At 57.8% G+C, this 18,048-nt stretch overlaps 6 protein-coding genes across 6 annotated transcripts; 4 read left to right on the plus strand and 2 right to left on the minus strand.

The window, feature by feature from the left end:
- Window positions 1-909: 909 nt before the first annotated feature.
- On the plus strand, window positions 910-2,094 carry SLS55_005412 (uncharacterized protein; the record flags this gene model as incomplete). Its single annotated transcript, XM_066776862.1, has 2 exons — window positions 910-918; window positions 979-2,094. 2 exons carry the CDS (start codon window positions 910-912, stop codon window positions 2,092-2,094), a joined length of 1,125 nt encoding a protein of 374 aa, XP_066632704.1.
- Window positions 2,095-3,103: 1,009 nt separating this feature from the next.
- SLS55_005413 (uncharacterized protein) lies at window positions 3,104-4,617 on the minus strand (the record flags this gene model as incomplete). Its single annotated transcript, XM_066776863.1, is given in 2 exon segments — window positions 3,104-4,598; window positions 4,613-4,617. The coding sequence occupies 2 exon segments, from the start codon at window positions 4,615-4,617 to the stop codon at window positions 3,104-3,106; spliced, it is 1,500 nt and encodes a 499-aa protein (XP_066632705.1).
- A 1,867-nt stretch (window positions 4,618-6,484) lies between these two features.
- SLS55_005414 (uncharacterized protein) lies at window positions 6,485-6,946 on the plus strand (the record flags this gene model as incomplete). Its single annotated transcript, XM_066776864.1, has 1 exon — window positions 6,485-6,946. One exon carries the CDS (start codon window positions 6,485-6,487, stop codon window positions 6,944-6,946), a length of 462 nt encoding a protein of 153 aa, XP_066632706.1.
- Window positions 6,947-7,325: 379 nt separating this feature from the next.
- SLS55_005415 (uncharacterized protein) lies at window positions 7,326-8,195 on the minus strand (the record flags this gene model as incomplete). The annotated part of the gene is made up of 1 exon (XM_066776865.1): window positions 7,326-8,195. One exon carries the CDS (start codon window positions 8,193-8,195, stop codon window positions 7,326-7,328), a length of 870 nt encoding a protein of 289 aa, XP_066632707.1.
- A 2,174-nt stretch (window positions 8,196-10,369) lies between these two features.
- SLS55_005416 (uncharacterized protein) lies at window positions 10,370-12,824 on the plus strand (the record flags this gene model as incomplete). The annotated part of the gene is made up of 2 exons (XM_066776866.1): window positions 10,370-11,432; window positions 12,697-12,824. The coding sequence occupies 2 exons, from the start codon at window positions 10,370-10,372 to the stop codon at window positions 12,822-12,824; spliced, it is 1,191 nt and encodes a 396-aa protein (XP_066632708.1).
- Window positions 12,825-14,344: 1,520 nt separating this feature from the next.
- Window positions 14,345-16,702, plus strand: MNS1_1 (mannosyl-oligosaccharide alpha-1,2-mannosidase; the record flags this gene model as incomplete). Its single annotated transcript, XM_066776867.1, has 5 exons — window positions 14,345-14,924; window positions 14,999-15,690; window positions 15,742-15,850; window positions 16,128-16,322; window positions 16,680-16,702. The coding sequence occupies 5 exons, from the start codon at window positions 14,345-14,347 to the stop codon at window positions 16,700-16,702; spliced, it is 1,599 nt and encodes a 532-aa protein (XP_066632709.1).
- Window positions 16,703-18,048: the final 1,346 nt, after the last annotated feature.

Below are 18,048 nucleotides of genomic sequence, written 5' to 3' on the forward strand. Positions count from 1 at the left end.
CAATCGAGGGCAAGGCAGCTGATCTGTTTCAAGTGCGTTCGGCAACGAGCCGTCCTTTTAATCCCCCTGTTTCGCAATCATCCGCGCACGCGCCTCCCCGCAACGCGTCACTTTACACTTTCCCCAGCCCACGCCGTTACCCTCCGCCAAACGCCGCGTCGCTCTTCCACGCGTCATCGGAAGCTTGTTCTCAAGCTCCAGCTGCGCTCTTTCCAACGCTTTTGCTTCAAATTCATCTGCACATTTTGTACCTTTGATTGCCTTCTTCTTTTCTTCCCAGGTTGCAGCAGAGCTCCAATGTTGCACCCTTGCGCCGCTGCAACGCATCTGCTACAGTCGTCGTCATCACTGGCCGCGATTTGACTCGGCGTTTCCCTTCCATGTTCACGCCATCTTAAACAAAACCGCACTGTTTTGAATTCCGGGTCCGGAGCAAATAGAGTAGACTGACACTAAAACCATGCCTTTGCTTTTCCCTCAGACCCGCGCCCTCGTCCTCGGCGCCATCGCCGCTTTCATCCTATTCGCATTCTTCCTGACCGACGCCTTCGGTCCCTCGCACACCCATTCGCCCAGAGATTACCTCGCGCAGCAGCAGCAACAACAACAGTCCTCTCCCCGATGGCACAGCACGGCCTCGAAGAGTCGATGGCGCGAGCTGACCGACCCGTGGGCAGGCAGGAAGGACCCGACCAAGATCCTGCTGGCGAGCGTGCTGTACGACGACCAGCAGGAATCCAACGAGCTGCTGGAGCGCGCGCTGCTGACGCACGAGAAGCACGCCGAGAGGTGGGGCTACGCGACGGCGGTGCTGAGGAAGAAGCTGGTGGACGGGTGGTGGGGCAAGTGGGCGTGGCTGCAGGCGCTGGTGACGATGGAGTTGAACAAGGACGCCGAGGACGCCGCTGAATGGATAATGTGAGTTGTTGCTACCTACTTACCTGCATCCTTGCAATCAACGACGACCCCTTCCCGAAGACTAACAATCAATCCCAAAGGTTCCTCTCCCCCACCGCCGTCCTCTCCGACCCCACCATCCCGCTCTCCCTCTTCCTGCCGCCCACGACCCTCACCACCAACCTCACCAGCGCGCGCACCCCCGGCGCCCTCGCCCGCCCCGTCGCCCTCAACGACGTCCACTTCCTCGGCGCCTACGACGCCGCCTCGCCCGCGACCGCCAACCCGGACTTCCCCGCCGTCAGCGCCGCCGCCTTCTTCCTGCGCGTGCACCCGTGGACCGCCGCCTTCCTGCAGCACCTGCTCGCCGCCCCGCTGCTGCCCGACCCGAACCCCGACGCCCACGTCGTCGACGAGGACTTCGCCCTCGCCAAGACCCTGGCCGACGTCGCCGCCTTCGGCGTCGGCGCCGGCGACGCGTACGACCCCGCGGCTTTCGCGCACGTCGTCCTGCAGCCCGAGCGCTGGTACGCGTGGTCCGGCGCCGCGGCGGGTGTGGCGGGGAGCAGTGGTTCGGGCGAGGAGGACGGGTGGTGGTTGCGCGCGGCGGAGCACTTTCCCGCGAGCCTGGGCGGGCGGCGATGGAAGGGGTTGGACGACGCGGTGGCCGGGGTCGAGAAGGGGCGCATGGATCGGGCGTATCCGTTCGGGGTGGCCGAGGACCGCAAGGTCGAGGCGCGGAGGGGGAAAGGGTGGTCGGCGTCGTCGTCGTCGTTTTTCTTCTCCTCCTCGTCGTCGAGTGGGACTGATGATGACGATGCCGTTCAGGTCGTCCCCAAGGCCCTCGTCACGGCGCGCACCGCGTCCGCCGCCAACAACTACACCCGCCCCGATCCGAACGTGGACGGCGCGGGCCCCGCCGAGGCGTGGGATTTCTGGGAGGCCATCGCCCGCGCCCGCGCCGTGCTGAGGGAGGCCGAGGAGGTGCACGAGCGGTGGGGCAGCGCGGACGACAGGGACTCGGCCGGCCGCGATGAGGACGACTTGGCCAGCCAGACGCTGGCAGAGGGCGTCGCGAGGCTCAAGGCGGCGGTGAGCTGGGGCGCCGGCAGGAAGGCCGTCATGAGAGGCGCGGTGGATGCGGTGAGGGGGTCGATGTATGGGAGGGGGAGGACGGAGGAGGATGGGTCTGTTTGATGTCCGGGGTTTCTTCGTGCGATGTAGGGCGGGGGGATGCGCATTGTAAATCCCTTTATGGTTCTTGGTTAGAATATGGGTGGGGATCTACGGGTAGACACGGGGAACAGGCGTTTGATAATCATTTGTTGAAAGGTGTTTTGGCGATGCACCTGGTGTGAGCACTGCTTGAACGATTGAGCTGAACAAGCTGCGCGAGCGGGGAAGTGATCAAATGACAGACGTCAGCGAAAGGTGCGCTTTGCTGTGTCCTCTTGATGAGAATTGCATGCGTTTAAAAGTTACTGATCCCTACTGCCAAAAAGAGATCATCAAGGTCTGCGACAACTTGCCTGATGAAAGACCCGCGGGGACGAAGAGGTGCAGTACTATCGTCAAGTACTCGTATGCAGCGCAACGCAATAGCTGTACACTTCTCCCCGAGGGCCACGGCTAAAGACAATGTCAACTTCTCCACGGCCTTCTTCCTCTCCTCCGGACTGGCTTAACGCCCCACAAACGTTCATCTGGGAGGAAAGAAACATGAAGAGGTTGTTCGTCATGGATGGGAATGGGGTTTGTGTTGACACGCTTTGGATGGACCCCTGGGGGCTGCGAAAAAGGATGGGATAAAAGCTAGCTCCATCAGGGTCGTTAGCGAGACCCGTGTACGTTCAGCAAAAGAGTAAGAAAAAGATAAAGTGGACAGAGGCCAAAACAGATTGCAAAACGTACAACAGCCGGGATTCCCCAATGGTCACCCACTTGAGTACTAATCGGCCGGTTCGCAGCTTAAGTACGGCTGAGCGGACGGGAAGCCCTGTATTCTGCGACCTATGGTCGTACGTGAAAGAACTGGTTGTCAACTAGCTATATAACTACAAGTTGATTGCGTGTCGGCTGGAATGCCTTGCCCAAAAATCAAGATATGCTCAATTGGTCACGCGTATAACGTCCGGAAGCGATGATCTCAGACCGCTAATTAGGCGAACTGACAGCAGAAACCAACATATAGAATCACAGATCCAGGCTAAACAATACAGATCTCAGTGTCTTCCACCGAGTCAAACCACTCATCAAAAGCGCTGTCCGCTGGGCCATCAATCATTTCCTTCGCATCGCCGACCTCTTGCGCCAAAACGCCGACGTCGACCTCGTTGATCCTTTTCCGGGGGCTCGTCGCAATGCCCACCCGGCGAAACTTGCCGTCGTCTCGACGATGCAGCATCAAGGCAACCGTGCCAGTCCGTCTCCTCCACTTTGTTGCCTCCTCGCTGAGCTCCGCATCCTCCGCTCGCGTGACCTTACACAGCCGCGCGAACCAAACATTGTTGTCACGCCACCGATTCTTGTCCTCCACCGTGTCTAGGAAAACGGACATGTAGGCCTCCTTCCCGCCCGCAAGCTTCGACGCATAGAGCACGTCGTCATACGGCGGTTCCTTGACCCACCAGACCAGCTCCGAGCTGAAATTTAGGAACTCCGACAGAACCTCCTGCACGACCCTCGTCTTCACCGTCAACTGCCCCTCCCCAGCCAGCTGACCCATCTCGTCCGCCGTCTTCAGCGTGCACCGCGCCTGCACTTCGGCGTACTCCACCTCGAGCCCCGCCCGGCCGCACTCGTACTCGTCGACGACGGCAAAGATGCCCTCCATCGGCCAGCGGACGGGGCCCTTGATGCTGGCCCATGACCACGACGGCGCGACGTCTGGGGACCTCCTGCTGTTGATCATGGTAACGGACATGCCGGTAAGCAAGTAGATGAAGTCACGCGCGTCCAAGCTGTGCCATAGCAGTGAGTGCGGCAGGTCCGCCTCCCAGTGGCCGGCGAGGTAGCGGCCGGTGGCGAAGCGGCCAACCTTGTCCTGGTAGGCGTGCGCGAGGCCCGAGAAGGCCGGGAACACGTCCGAGTCGAACGTCAGCGCGTTCCAGGAGAATTCGTGGACGAGCCGGCGCCAGTCCTCGAAGGACAGGGGTGGTAGGTCGGGGGCGGGCAGCGAGGCTTGGAGGATGCCATATATTCGGGGCCAGCTGCTGCTGCTATGGTAATTACAGGAGGCGGCGCCGCACTCGCACCACGTGGCGGATTGGCACTGCCATACAAATTCGTCGGCCGTGTAGTGCAGGACGCGCCGGCTGAGCAGGCGCTCTTGGTAGCACCACCCCCGTGCAAAGACGGGGTGTTTTTGGGCGAGAGCGGCTGGGCGGTCTTTGCCCGTGCGGTCCCGCCCGCCGCCGCGGCCGTGTAAGTTGTATAAGCGGTGGGGAATAACGTGTGAGGGAGCGATGCGGACAAAGAAGTCGGACGTTTCGGCGTTTTGGGGGTGCTTGAACGGTAGATCGGCGGGGGGGCGGGTCGTGATGAATGCAGACCCGTTGTCGTCGAGTGCAGTTGATATCGACAGCGTCAGCGCGGATTCGCGATAAAGCCTGGCCATCAGGGGAGCTTCGAGGGCCCAGTCCTCTTTGTCGTCCTGGATGATGCAGACCGCATCTATCCATACGTAGCGGATTCCGAGCTTCCTGGCCATGACTACAACATCCTGCATTAGTTGTGGGAGTTCTGCAGCCGGGAATCCGCGCAGCCTTTGCTCTCGGTTTGCATTTGTCGTCAAAGCCGCATGTTGGTTGTTGGCCCAGCGGTAGCTTAGTGCGAGGTATGGTTGTGGCTCGGATAGGTGCTCTCGGAGGAAAATGGTGGTTCCTTGTTTCCCAGGACAGCCGACGTCGATTAGCCGTGTGGGAGTGAAGGGCTTGCTATCTGCCCAGCAGCCTCTGTGGTTGTTCTTGCAATGCGCGAACATTGCGGTAATGGTACTTATTACGGAATCATCAAGTGTAGATTGCGTCAATTGGCGAGAGGATGACAAGCAAGAGAATGATTCCACATTGTCTGAACTTTGGAGGAAGAGACAGTCAATGCGCCTATATTTCAAGAAGGGAGAGGGTATCTGGGAAGCATATGAAGTAGCGCTACTCACATTCTGTAGAACTGCAGCTTTTCAAGAGGTTCTACCAAGCCTGCGAACCACCCAATATCTGGATGAGATCCCTTACGTAGCACTTGAAGATTCATCTGGCAGAGAGTTTTCTTTTCCTCGCTTTTGATCTTGTCGACTCGATGAGCCAGGTCGTTCGTCGTATTATCTTCGACATGTTCCTTGCTTGACTGAATGATCTGTATCCCCGACTCGTGTAAGTGTGGACAGAGCAATAAATAGTCCAAAGAAATCGGCTGCCCTTCATTATCGCGCTTGGCCACAGAGGATAGACGCCATGCTTGGAGGCCCGCAAATATAAGCGCGCATCCAGGGCAACTCTTAGCTGATCGTCTGAGCACTTCGCCGCAGACGTATGCTTTCCCGCAAGATGTGCGATCGTTTCCTTCTATGTCGAGGGATTGGCAGAGGCCGCAGGTGGCTAATGGTTGCTTAGAAGCTAGAGTCATTGGTCCTGAGTGTGTGGAGGTATATCTTAGAGTTCCTCCGTGAAAATGGGAAAGAAAGCGGGGTTCAGCATGTTATCTAAGTACGTCATCCTTGCACATAGTGCGTTGATCTGGATCCCTAGGCTGGCCCCTGTAGTACACAGGCTCAGCCGACATCTTTTTGGGTCTTCGAGACGTCATCATGCATTCCGCTACAAAGAGGAGGCTATGCAAGGCTCCGACCTATTCTTGGCGTGCAACCTGATCCTACCCCTCGCGTGGAGCCTGTCATCATGACGGAGTGCAAGGCTGGGGCGAGCATATCGCTTGCCTTCAGAATTCAGCGGTCTTGTGGTTTCATGTTAGTAGGATGGCATGATTTACTTTGGCGTTACATGCCTTCAGGCTGAAACTTGCCTTCTGCGTTGTCCTACCGCGGATGGAAGTGGAAGGAAAGTTTCCACAAAGGAATGAGAAATCGCCTCCATTTGGATCTACCTGCTCCCAGCCCCATACCTCTTACTGTATATGCCATTCGAATCCACACGTTCATATCTCAGTGTAGTCTCTTTTCGCGAAAATATGTACCACTGCTTGGAGTGCACTTGCATATTCTCTGCAGCCACATGGCAGCCGTTAGTGCAAAGTTTTCCATGACTGAGCCGCAACTACCATCTTAAGTGTTGGCCGAAGACATCAAACGAAGCCTTACCACATGCTGTACGCGCGGTGCGTTGGCTGGCTTTTTTGGTCCTCTGGTAGTAGGGTGCGGTAATACCGGTATTACTAGTACCGGGTAATTACCCGCATTGCCAGCCTGCGGCAATAGCTTTGTAAGCTTCACGGTAGGCTAGTGCCACCCACAATAGCCTCGCGCCCACATCCAAAATTCATGGTGTTTCGTGCCGCAAACGCATGGTGTTGAGTCCTGTTGTACCCTCATTGCCCCCCACGATCTCATTTCAAGTTCTTTCAAGGCAAGATGCCTACTCCCAAGGCCCAGAACGTGTGGATCGTGCGCCAATACGAGATCCTGAGCCCCAAACAGATGGGTCGCGAACACGAGACTGCTCGATGCTTGCACTGTCGCACTTATGAGAGAATCGCGTCAAAGATCAGCGAGTTGAAGGCTCACCTGCTTAACCGCTGCCCTGCCTACCAGCGCAAGCTTGAAGCGGGGGAGCTGCCGCAAGAAGATTGTCCCCCAGAATTCAGGCAGTCTCAACCGCCTGTTGCTCGGCTCTCTAAGACGGAGGAGGAGCGACTTCATCGGCTTGCCGCCTTGGCTGTCGCCGAGATAGGTGGATCGTTAAGCTTTTTCGAACATCCTGCGATCAAGGCCTACCTGCAAGCCCTGAACCCCGCCCACCAGCCGCCGGACCGTCATACGATATGGGCCTCTACAACGACAGCACAGAAGCGGAATCTCGATGTACTGGACTGATACTGGGCAGTGGGAGGAAATGGGTGGAAATTGGGCAAACCTGGGCTTGTCTCGTGCTTTCAAGGCAGCTGGTCGACATTGTCTGTGACGGAATATATCTGTGGACACGGCGGAACCTCATGGCACCTCGCAACAACAACACCAACCAGCCTCCAATCACCCCAGCTCACATACGACTACTTGCTGTTTGCATTTTTTTTGTCTCTTTCTTCTTCTTTGTCTCTTCGCCCAAATGATAAATAGTCGAGCAATGTCGTAACCTTTTGCAGCTCAGGCATCTCACCCACATCCCCCGCACTGAACAACCTCCCATCCTCACCCTTCCATCTCCCTCCCCATTTCAGACAACACACGACCAGCCCCTCCACCCTCCCCCCATTCAACCCTCCCCTCCTCCCCCTGCCTCCTCCTCCTCAATCTTCCCCATCTCCCCCACCGCCTCCCCCGCACACCTCCCCACCCCCAACCGCCCACCATCCAACCTCGCCAACTCCCCAAACCTCTCCCTCCACAGCCCCCAAACCTCCAACCCCAGCGGCACACCACGACCACCGGAACCGTCCGGCCACCCGTCGCGAGCAGCGCGGTAAATGCTGCGTCCGGCGGTCAAGATCCACGTGGCGGCCAGCGGCAGCGAGGCGCGCGCGCATTCCCACGCGTCCGACTCGGCCGGGTCGAAGTCGCCGCGGCCGAGGGCGTCGGCGAGGGTTGCGTGGGCGACGGCGAGCATGCCGGTGCGCGGGCCGCCGTGGCCGTGGCCGTGGTCGCGGTCGTCGAGGGCGCGGAGGTACTGGGATCCGAACGCGGCGGCGTTGATGGACGCGGTGGATTTTGTTCTTTGGCGCGGGTTACTCGCAGGCCCCCGGCTCAGCCAAAAGGGGAATCCGGGAACCTCGCGCCAGAAGACGCTGCCGTTCTCCGTGACGACGAGCCGGCCGTCGTCGTCGACGACGTCGGGGAGACGGCCGACGCAGAGCAGGGTCTGGACGAGCGGGTCGAGGTTGGACTGGTCGTGGCCCAGCGCGGCGATGGCGGCGCAGTAGATGCCCCACAGGTTCGCCGTGCTCGTCTCGCCGCTCCGGATGAGCGGGTCGTAGGCGGCCGCCAGCGACGCGGCCGCTTGCTGGGGCGATATCCGGCGCTTGAGGAGCGCGCGGAGCGTCTCGATGACTTCGCGGTCGTGGGCTGCGTCGCCGAGGTGTTGGTCCGCGAGACATTTCTCTGCCCAGGCGTCGATTATTGTTGGCATTTCTTCTCTTTCTTTTTCGCTGCTGCGATACCTATGTGGTTGAGGAAGTGGGTCGCAGTTTTAAATGCTCAGTTCGAGCGAGCGGGGCAGGCGGCAAACACGTCAGATCCTCGACCCCGCATCCTTTGCATGATTTGTGGAGAGAAAATTGGATACCCTGAACCGGCAGTATGGAAACGTTCTCTGTATGGAAGGCCGGCCCACTAAACCCTATTTCTGCCGCTAGAGACTGCAGAGCATACAGCTTGGAAGACGTTGAGAGCGCTTCCATAAAGGCAGAAAATTGTGGAAATCCGACAACAGTTCCATTTGCCTGGAGTGCTGCTTGAAGACGAAAGTTAAATGCCGATAGTGCCTTTTCTCACAACCCACTGCTATGGTAACGCTTACTATACGGATGCAACAACGGCGATGTTCGAGTGCGATGACGACTCCGAACCGGCGATCTCGTCTATCGCTGAGGATTGAGAAATCTATCACAATGGTAGCATACTGGACAAATGAACATACATCAAAGTTGCCGCAGGAAGCTCTGCCTCAAAAATGAGGCGGACTAATTAGAAATGGGAGATGCCAGGGCCTCACAGCCACGCGATCAGCGATTGTTGTGGTTGGTGGCTTATCCCCCGTGGCTAAAGTGCGATTAGATCTGTCCTGAAGTGGACGTAAAGTTTACTCGGACTAAGCAGGATCGAGTAGCGGGGTCATCTCTGCGTCCAATGTAAGACGAGTGCTTATTTTTAGTGCGAAGGATGCGCGCCATTGGCGGACAACCTCTTCCACTCTGCGATGGCAAAACGCAATGTCAGCTTAGCACGTCAGTCGTGCAACACTGTTGCTACGCAACGGTATATATGCCGGATTCCTTCAACTGCAAACCGACCCTTCACTCACTTAATTATCAGGAAGCCGCAGCACCGAGACAGTTCGAAGGCCTATTGCGAGGGGTTTTTCCGCAGATTGTAGTAGGACAGAATGCCAGAGTACATCCGACTTCCCATGGAGGGTATAGACCCGAGCCGGACAAAGAACAAGATTGTGCAGGGATGGCCGGATGGACCTCAGCGCTTGAAACCTTCGTACGCCAACCTCTTCTGGGGGAACTTTGGAAACGTCCTGGCCATCCTCTTCTCCTTGTTTGTCATAGTATACGCAAGCCTCGTACGGCACTTTGACTCGGTCAGGCTGCAAGATGTACCTGCATACGACTTTCTCCGCGAAGTCGCAAATCTCGTTTGTCTCTACTATTCCCGTTAACAACACGCATTAACTTTGAACCACAGGGTCCCTCAATTTTCCCCATAGTATTTGCTGCTGTTGTTGCAAAGAACCTGCGCACCATTTCGCTTTGGCAGCTGGAAAAGGGGCAGAAAATCGGTGTTCTGGATCAACTTCTCGGCAGTACTTCCGTCGTCAGCACCATCATCACACAGTTCCAATTAAGGGCGTACGGGCCGGTAGGAGTTTGTTTGATGCTCCTGTGGATAATCTCACCACTCAGCGGGCAGGCAACGCTGCGCATCCTGGACACGAAGCTGCAGGTAGACAACAGCTCCATCACCATCGACTACCCGACCATGAACTACACGGCAGCCTTCGACCCAGGGTACGCATCCGACAGCCAGGGTGGCCAACAAACAAGCATGTTTGCAAAGCTTTGATTGTTTTAACCAATCAATCAAACAAAGATCGTGGTTCCAGCTAAACCAATCAACCAAAGATCGTAAGGCGTAGTTGTTTGCGAAATGCTTGTTTAATTGTTTAGGAGGGGGGAAGGGGGTGGGTGGCCATGGCCATCGGTATATGCTGCTCAGCAGGCCGTATATCTGGTATCCAACAAGCGTTTCGAGTGCCTATAGTGCTATGCTAGTGCTACTAGTGCTGGCGGCCTTTTAGGTTGGGAGGGAGGGGGGGGGGGGGGGGGGCAGGTGGGTATTACCCAATCGGGGCAAAACACCATAAGAATCTCACGATAGTGGCCCGTGACATATGCTAAGCAAACAGGCAAAGATCTTTGCTTGTTTGCAAAGAATTCGCAATTAACCAAAGATTCCGACCCCCCGCCTACCAATCAACCAAAGATCGAACCCCATCTTTGTTTGTCTTTGTTTCTTGGCCACCCTGCCGACAGCTACGCCCTATCGTCAAAAACGACCTTCTTCACCGCCGCAATCATGAGCCCGGCCTCGGTCAAGCACTCCAGCGTCGACCTCTGGGGCAACGTCAAAGTCCCGGTCCTCGAAAGCCTCCTTCCCCTCGCCAACACCGAGGACCGCTCGGCCTGGATCCCCGTCCCACCCAACGCCTCCTACTCCTCCCTCGTCGGCATCCCGCTCGGCAACGTCCCGCAGCTCTCGTCCAGCGCGAGCATGTACGCCGAGCTCGCCACCTCCTACTGGACCGTCTCGTGCGCGCCCCTCACCACGCAACCGCGCTTCACCGAGCTCAGCGACAACGCCGAGTGGTTCGGGCCGCCCATCGACGAGTTCCCCGGCGCCACCAGCCTGTTCGCGACGGGCAAGGCGACGGGCACGCGGCGGCGGCTGCTCTACGAGAGCCGCACGGGCAACTGCACCGAAGGGGCGCCCGGCTGCGTCCTGCACGCCGAATGCAGCTACGCCGCGTCCTTCGTCGTCGTCGGCGTCAACACGACCGCCACCACCTCCACCGTCCTGCGCGTGCGCAACGACACCGAGACGTCCTCCCCCGCGCTGACGCCGTCGGACCGCGCCGCCTTCCGCGAAAACCTTTCCGGCGACCACCTCTGGTTCTTCGCCAAGTTCTTCACCACGGCCTTCAACTCGCCCAGCCCGCTCAGCAACCTGCAGTACTGCCTGCAGGACCCGGACAAGCCGTGGAGCGTCGCCGCCGACAACGGGACGACGCCCATCGACACCTCCTCCATCCCTTCCGACGCCTTCGCCTTGCGTCTCGCGCAGCTGATGAACAGCCTGTGGGCGTCGCTGATCATGGACTACCTGGTGCCGGTGGGCCGCGTGGCCGGCGACGACCTCGCGACATACACGGACCAAGTCGGCAACCGCACGGCGGAGATTGCGAAAGGCCCGGCGACGGTGCGGGCGGGGTATCGGGCGGTGCGGTGCCATGCCGGCTGGATGGCGGTGGTGCTGGCGGCGGCGGTCGTGGTGTTTGCGGTGGCTGCGGCGGGGATTGGCATCAGTGCGGTGACGACGGTGCCCGAGTTGCATATGAACGCGTCGACGATGGTGCGGTTGAGTCCGTATGCGGTGGGGGAGGAGGATGGGGGCACGGCGTTGGGGGATGGGGAGAGGGGGAGGTTGTTGAGCGGCGTGAGGGTGAGGTTGGGGGATGTGAGGCCGGATGAGAGGGTGGGGCGGATCTCGGTGGCGGTGGTGGGGGAGGGGGCGGTGGGGAGGACGGGGAGGGTGAGGGCGGGGAGGCTGTATGAGTAGGGGCGTTGGATCTGTATCTCTCTGTATCAATGCTCTTTCTTCTTTTCCCCTTTCTCCCGGGGATACGAGCCTTACCTGCTACGTCAACTCCACCCTCTCCAATCAACAAACAGCGCAACCTAACCATTGGTTGACAATCAATCACATAAAGTCAAGCTTCTAAAAAGGAAGAGAGAAAAGAGGGGCCAGGCTGCGAGACATGGTCGATTTGCCACCGCCTCAACCCGTAAGGAATACGGCACTATATCTTGACTCTGTATATGGCCGTGACTATAACTGCGCCATACGTTGGATGTCTTGTAAGTCAAGGGAACATCAGTGCTACTCTCTGCAGAGCATTATCTACGCCTTTCCAATATCAAACTATTGCAACGCTGTGTAAACCTCGTGGAATAAAGAATCCGAAAATATAGCTAGAAAAACCGACACTGCAGCGGCCTTTGCGCCATGGACAGAAACAACACAGATATGAAACTGGAGATCTTGAAGAAGCCATTAGCCCTTGTTCCTGCGGAACCCCGTATCCAACTCCACCGGGCTGTGCTGGCCCGGCAACTCGGCAGCCTGCCGACTGGTCCGATGCGGGAGTTCAAATATCTGACGCTGCCCTTCGACGGAGTACATGGGCGGCGGTGCGGGCTTGGTCTCCAAGTAGGCGGCCGACTCGGGTGCTGGGTCGTTCTGCGACGTCTTTTTACTTCTCCGACGAAGAACTATCAAGGCCATTACCAAAGCAACCACTCCGACCACGCCCAGGGAAACGCCGAGTCCGATTCCGGCTTTGACTCCCGGAGATATTGGGGTCGAGGATGATGTTGTGGAGGATGTAGCAAGAGCTGCAGAGGCCGTCGTGGGGAGAGACGCGCTCGATGATCGCGGCGAAGAGGATGAGAGAGTAGTTGCGGATGCGGATGAAGGCAGGCGAGATGCGGTCGATGATGCGTCCATAGATGCGGCGTTAACATCGCCACTGGTAGATGTCGGCGCCGGTGTGGTACTTGTAGCAGCGCGAGCGACATTCCATCCGACAACTGCGATGGCGCCAACATGCGATGATGCCGATAGAGTTGTCGTGCTTGTGTACCAGACTTCGGTTGCGGTTGACTCGGTTGAAGCGTACGTCAAAACGTCGCCCCTTTTCACGTCTGAGAAACAGTCTCCGGCTACGCTTCCCGGGACACCGCTCGTCAGGTAATATCCGCTGATGCTCATGCGTTAGTGAGTGGAGGAAGTTAAGGGGTTTTGATGGCTTACGGAGGGCAGCACATTGCTTGCGTGCTGCTTCCGTCTTTGATCGAGCTCGCAACTGTTGACCATTCGTGCGGGCAAGTCAAAGGCTGGATGCTGACGGCGGTGTGCTCAGAGGGGCCAACACCAAGGCGGCCCTGTTCCCACCATGTTGTGACGGCTGAGGGTGCACACTTGACTCGCTGGTCGATGTCGAGCCCGTAACCGGGATCAAATGCTACCAGGCTCGGGCCGTTGAGGCGGAAGGCACTCTCACATCCTTCCGTCGGGGTGAAAGCGGCGGTCAGAGGGATCCAGGAAGTGACTTCGCCGTCGTTGGTCTCTGGAAGAACAGACATGGGAGAGTTACGCTGCAGTTTCGCTACAGCACAGAAAGGGGGAGTATGAGCAGTTGTCTCTCACATGGTGTCGGGGCAGGCATGCAATATGCAAAGGCCGGGTCGCGGGCGGCGTGGACGGCAAGAATCAATCAGCTATCTGTTCCATCGCCGCACATGGCCTTGTTGCGCGGGCCGTGAGCGCGGCTGAACCAGGACCGCGGATTAAGCGCCAGCCACGTTCTCTCTGCTGTGCGGCGTAGTGCGGCGCAGTGGTTGCCTAGCTGTCAAAAGAAAGTTTGCTGTGACAGACGACACACTCTCACCTGGACTTGTACCCCGGCGAGCTCCAATGCGATCAGTCGTCCACCACCAGCTGCCACATCCACCCGAGCGTAGACCACGCTGTCGAACCCAAGGTGTGGAAGTTGTTTGTGGGTGCAAGGGTCTGAGCTTCTGCGGAGAATCGTCACCGGGGTTGTGTCTTCGGCTACAGGTCGAGCAAATGAGGCAGCCGCGACCGTCGCTTGACCTACTCGGTTCGGAGGCAGCCAAGTTCCCGGAACCACGGCACTCAATGAGACGACCTCACTCGACCCCGGTGTGCCAGGTCCTGCGCAGTCGCGGCGGTTGCGCGCGCTTAAGCTCTGCATTCGAAGCTGTGCCGCACGCGTCACGCTATTGCGGCCCTGCACCTGCCGACCTTGCACCAACTTCTCAACTGCAATAAAAGCCCACTTTGCCTTGACCCCCTCTGCCGCCCACCTCGACATGGCCTCCTCGCGCAAAACTCGCTCTTCCTCGTCGAGGGCTTCCAAGTCTTCCCCTCGACCAAACAGCAAGTCTTCCAAGCTCACTCTGACCTCCATCATCCGCACAGCATTCCTTGCAGGTGTCCTTTCACTAGCCCTGTACCTGCTGCATTGGCTCTACAAGTACCGCAAGCCGATTCTTTGGCGCAGCGACAGCTCTGAGCCCGTGGATTGGGAAAGCAGAAGAGCAGAAGTGAGAGAAGCATTCGTCACCAGCTGGGATGCATACTCAAGACATGCCTGGGGTATAAACACCAGCCACCTCACCTGCAGCCCGCCGACTCACTAATTTGCCAGGCTATGACAGGTTCCACCCCGTCTCCGAGAAAAGATCCCAGATGAGTCCCAACGGCCTGGGCTGGATCATCGTCGACAGCCTGGACACCATGATGATCATGAACCTCACCGAACAGCTCTCCGCCGCCCGCCTATGGGTCAGCCGGAATCTGGACTACGACCAAGATCAGGACGTTAACACCTTTGAGACCACCATCCGCATGCTCGGCGGCCTCCTCTCCGCCCACTACCTCGCCAAGGAGCTGCCCGGCGTCGCCTCCCGCCGCGACTACATTTACCTCTCCAAAGCCGTCGACCTCGCCGGCCGCCTGCTCGGCGCCTACGACTCGCCCTCGGGCATCCCCTACGCCAGCATCGACCTGCGCACCGGCCGCGGCATCCGCTCGCACGCCGACGGCGGCGCCTCGTCGACCGCCGAGGCCACGACCCTGCAGCTGGAGATGAAGTACCTGTCGAACATCACCGGCAATGGCGTGTACTGGCGCAAGGCGGAGAAGGTCATGAAGGCGGTCGATGACAACGCTGCGGAAGCCGGCCTGGTGCCGATCTTCGTGGACCCGAACTCGGGGAGGTTCACGTCGCGGGAGATCCGTCTGGGAAGCCGGGGAGATTCGTACTATGGTAGGTTGATAGTCCATTACCGCGCGAGTGGTGTATGTGCAACGGCATGAGCTGATGACACCGTCGACACTCAGAATACCTCATTAAGCAATATCTCCAAACCTCTGCCCAAGAGCCCATCTACGCCACCCTCTGGCGCGAAGCCCTCTCCGGCATCCAGCAGCACCTCATCATCCCCACGAAAAACGCCAAACTCAACCTCGTCGCCGAGCTCCCCCGCGGCGTCGGCGGCCCCCTTTCCCCGAAGATGGACCACCTCGTCTGCTTCCTGCCCGGCACCATCGCGCTCGGCGCCACCGGCGGGATCCCCGAGGCCGACGCCAGGAAGCTGCCGGACTGGACGCCCGAGAAAGACGCGCAGATGACCCTCGCGCGGGAGCTGACGAAGACGTGCTGGGGCATGTACGAAGTCACGAAAACGGGGCTGGCTCCCGAGATCGTGTGGTTCGAAGCCGGCGCCGCGGTGCTGCAGCCGGGCGACGTGCCGCCGTTGGCGAAGAGCTCGGACGACGAGGCGCTGTGGCAGAGGGACTACACGATCAAGCCGCTCGACGCGCACAACCTGCAGCGGCCGGAGACGGTGGAGAGCCTGTTCATGATGTGGCGCATCACGCGCGACCCCGTGTACAGAGAGTGGGGCTGGCGCATCTTCAAGGCGTTTGAGGAGCATACCGCCGTCGAGGGCGGCGCCGGCGGGTACTCGTCGGTCAATGATGTGAATGCGGTCCCACCGCCGATGAGGGATAACATGGAGAGCTTTTGGCTGGTAAGTGGACCCCGCGGACGTGCGTCGTCGTGCTGAGCTGATTGTGGACAGGCTGAGACGCTCAAGTACTTGTACTTGTTGTTTTCGCCGGATGATTTGCTGCCGCTTGACAAGGTGGTTTTCAATACCGAAGCTCACGTCTTTCCGCGGATGGAGCTGGGTAAGTTCAGTACCGGATGGGAACGGGGGCCTCGTATCAAGTGATCGTCGAGGCGAGGTGGGTGAAGATTGATATGGGCGAAGGGAGATACCATAATCTGAACTCAACTTTTTTGCACCCTGATGTTATTCGGCCATCCCTGAGGACTGCATTCCAATGCCTCCCGATTGCCCTATTTCGTCTGCAGCTGGTAGTTGTTCTCGTTCTTGTTGAGGCGGACGCACGAGTCTCGGCAGCAGAATCCTCTGCAACAGTCATACCCCAAAAGTCTGCAAAGCCAGCTTCCTCGCCCTGGGCATCACGCTTCAGGAACTGTCCTTTGGCGAAACACTGGAAGCGCAGCCCCTTCGAACAAAGTACCTTGACCCGGACAGCAGCTCGAACGAGTACACGGACCTGTGCACGGCGAAGGAGTGGCAGACACAGGTACAGGAGATGTACAGGGACGACCTGGCGTTGGTCATCGACCGGTGTCTGTATTGTTCCTTTGGGTTGACGCCAGACTGGGATGATGCAGAGTTCGTAGAAGCGGTGGTGGGGGATGCTGTGCAGCCGTTTGAGAAATTTCTTGCGCTTTTGGATGGGCGTGCCGGTGGGCTTTGAGATTGGCTGCTGAATCTCCCAGTGGGTTGGGTCGAAATAGACCGGTTCGACTCCCCTCTCGGTACCAGAATTCTCCGCTCACACTAGCTAGTCGATACCGAAATTACTCACGGACTGAAAAGTAATATCCAATGGGGTCCAATTTGAAGATCAACTTTCAAAATGTAGCTGGTAAGCGTAAGGCTGCGGCGGCGCTTTTTGTTGGTATATAAGCGGAATGGCTTAGTCAGCGAGGAGCAGGGTATATAGACAGCCCCCGGGTCGCCTCCCCTCCGCTTCTCATGCCAATACAACACTCCTCACCAGAACACCCCAAATTGCAACAATGTTCAGAGCTCTTCTCCGCAAACCCCACAAAAGTTTGGAAGCGAGGCTTGCCCGTTTCTACTCAGCCAACCCCAGGGACCTAAAATGCATAGCTGGTACTTGGTTGAGGTTCAGCTGGTGCAACAGCTAGATGGCTTAGCCAGGTCCGTTGACGCTACGGCACATGAGGTAGCTTGAATGCTGTGAAACAATTTGCCCAAAATACCGCAAAGTAATTTCAGCTTCGTTGACTGCCTGGAAATAGGTCTCCCTCTCCAATCAGAATATGTAAGAGGGAAGAGTTGCACAAAGCTTACAATAGAATCTTACTTCACAGCCACACTTTTTGCACAAGGCTGAAGAAGTAGTTTCAGGCAACACTGGCGCTAAAGCTGTATCTTAAGCTGCCAAATAGCCCTGAGTTCCGAAAATCAAGGGCCCCATCCAGAGCTCCAAAGCTTGTCATTCTATACTTCTCGTCCCACCCCGCCTCCATGTCAGACACGGCAGATTACTACACGGTTTATGAGGGGGTGTGGACCAACTGGTCCCGCGGTAGAGTTTTGGGATCTACCGTCACCCTCAACCGTCGCGATGGCGGCCTTCTTATCTCCTTCATCGCACTATTTGTCACTCTCGTCGGTACCGCTTTTTGGAGAATCATTTGCTTCGCTCTCCACCATCATCTTTCGTCCGAGGCCCCTCGCGATGCTTTGTACCATCAACAACAAACGATCTTCCGCAACTCGGCCAACGGTGGTAGTGGCCTTTGGTCACTCGGCCAGCTCCTTTGGGCTTGGCGTCGTTACAAGACACATCATCCCTACTACAGAATGCTACCCCTAATCCTCTTGACGATGTTGTTCCTTGGCTCTTTCGCCGTCGCTGGTATCTTCTCTTCCAAGATCGCAACATCAACTGGAACTGAAGTGCTGGTGTCGAGTCAACATTGCGGGAGACTCGACTCCTACAACGCCACTACATCCCAGTTGATGACGTTGAAAGGACCTTATTACGTGAAAAGGTCGATCGACGCCGCGAACTACGCCCAAAAATGCTACAGCGCTTCGTCGAGTCGGGAAGACTGCCGAGTATACGTGCGAGAACAACTTCCTTGGACGTCGAACCGGAATGCGAGTTGCCCTTTCCCCAAAGAGATGTGCAAGAGCGATTACAACAACATCGAGCTCGACACTGGCTTTATCGACAGCAATGACCATCTTGGACTGAACAGCCCTCCCGAGAAGCGTGTCATCTTTCGCAGTGTTTCCAAATGTGCGCCTTTGGCA

This window comes from Diplodia seriata (assembly GCF_021436955.1).
Source record: "Diplodia seriata strain FDS-637 chromosome Unknown scaffold_5, whole genome shotgun sequence".
Classification (NCBI taxonomy): domain Eukaryota; kingdom Fungi; phylum Ascomycota; class Dothideomycetes; order Botryosphaeriales; family Botryosphaeriaceae; genus Diplodia; species Diplodia seriata.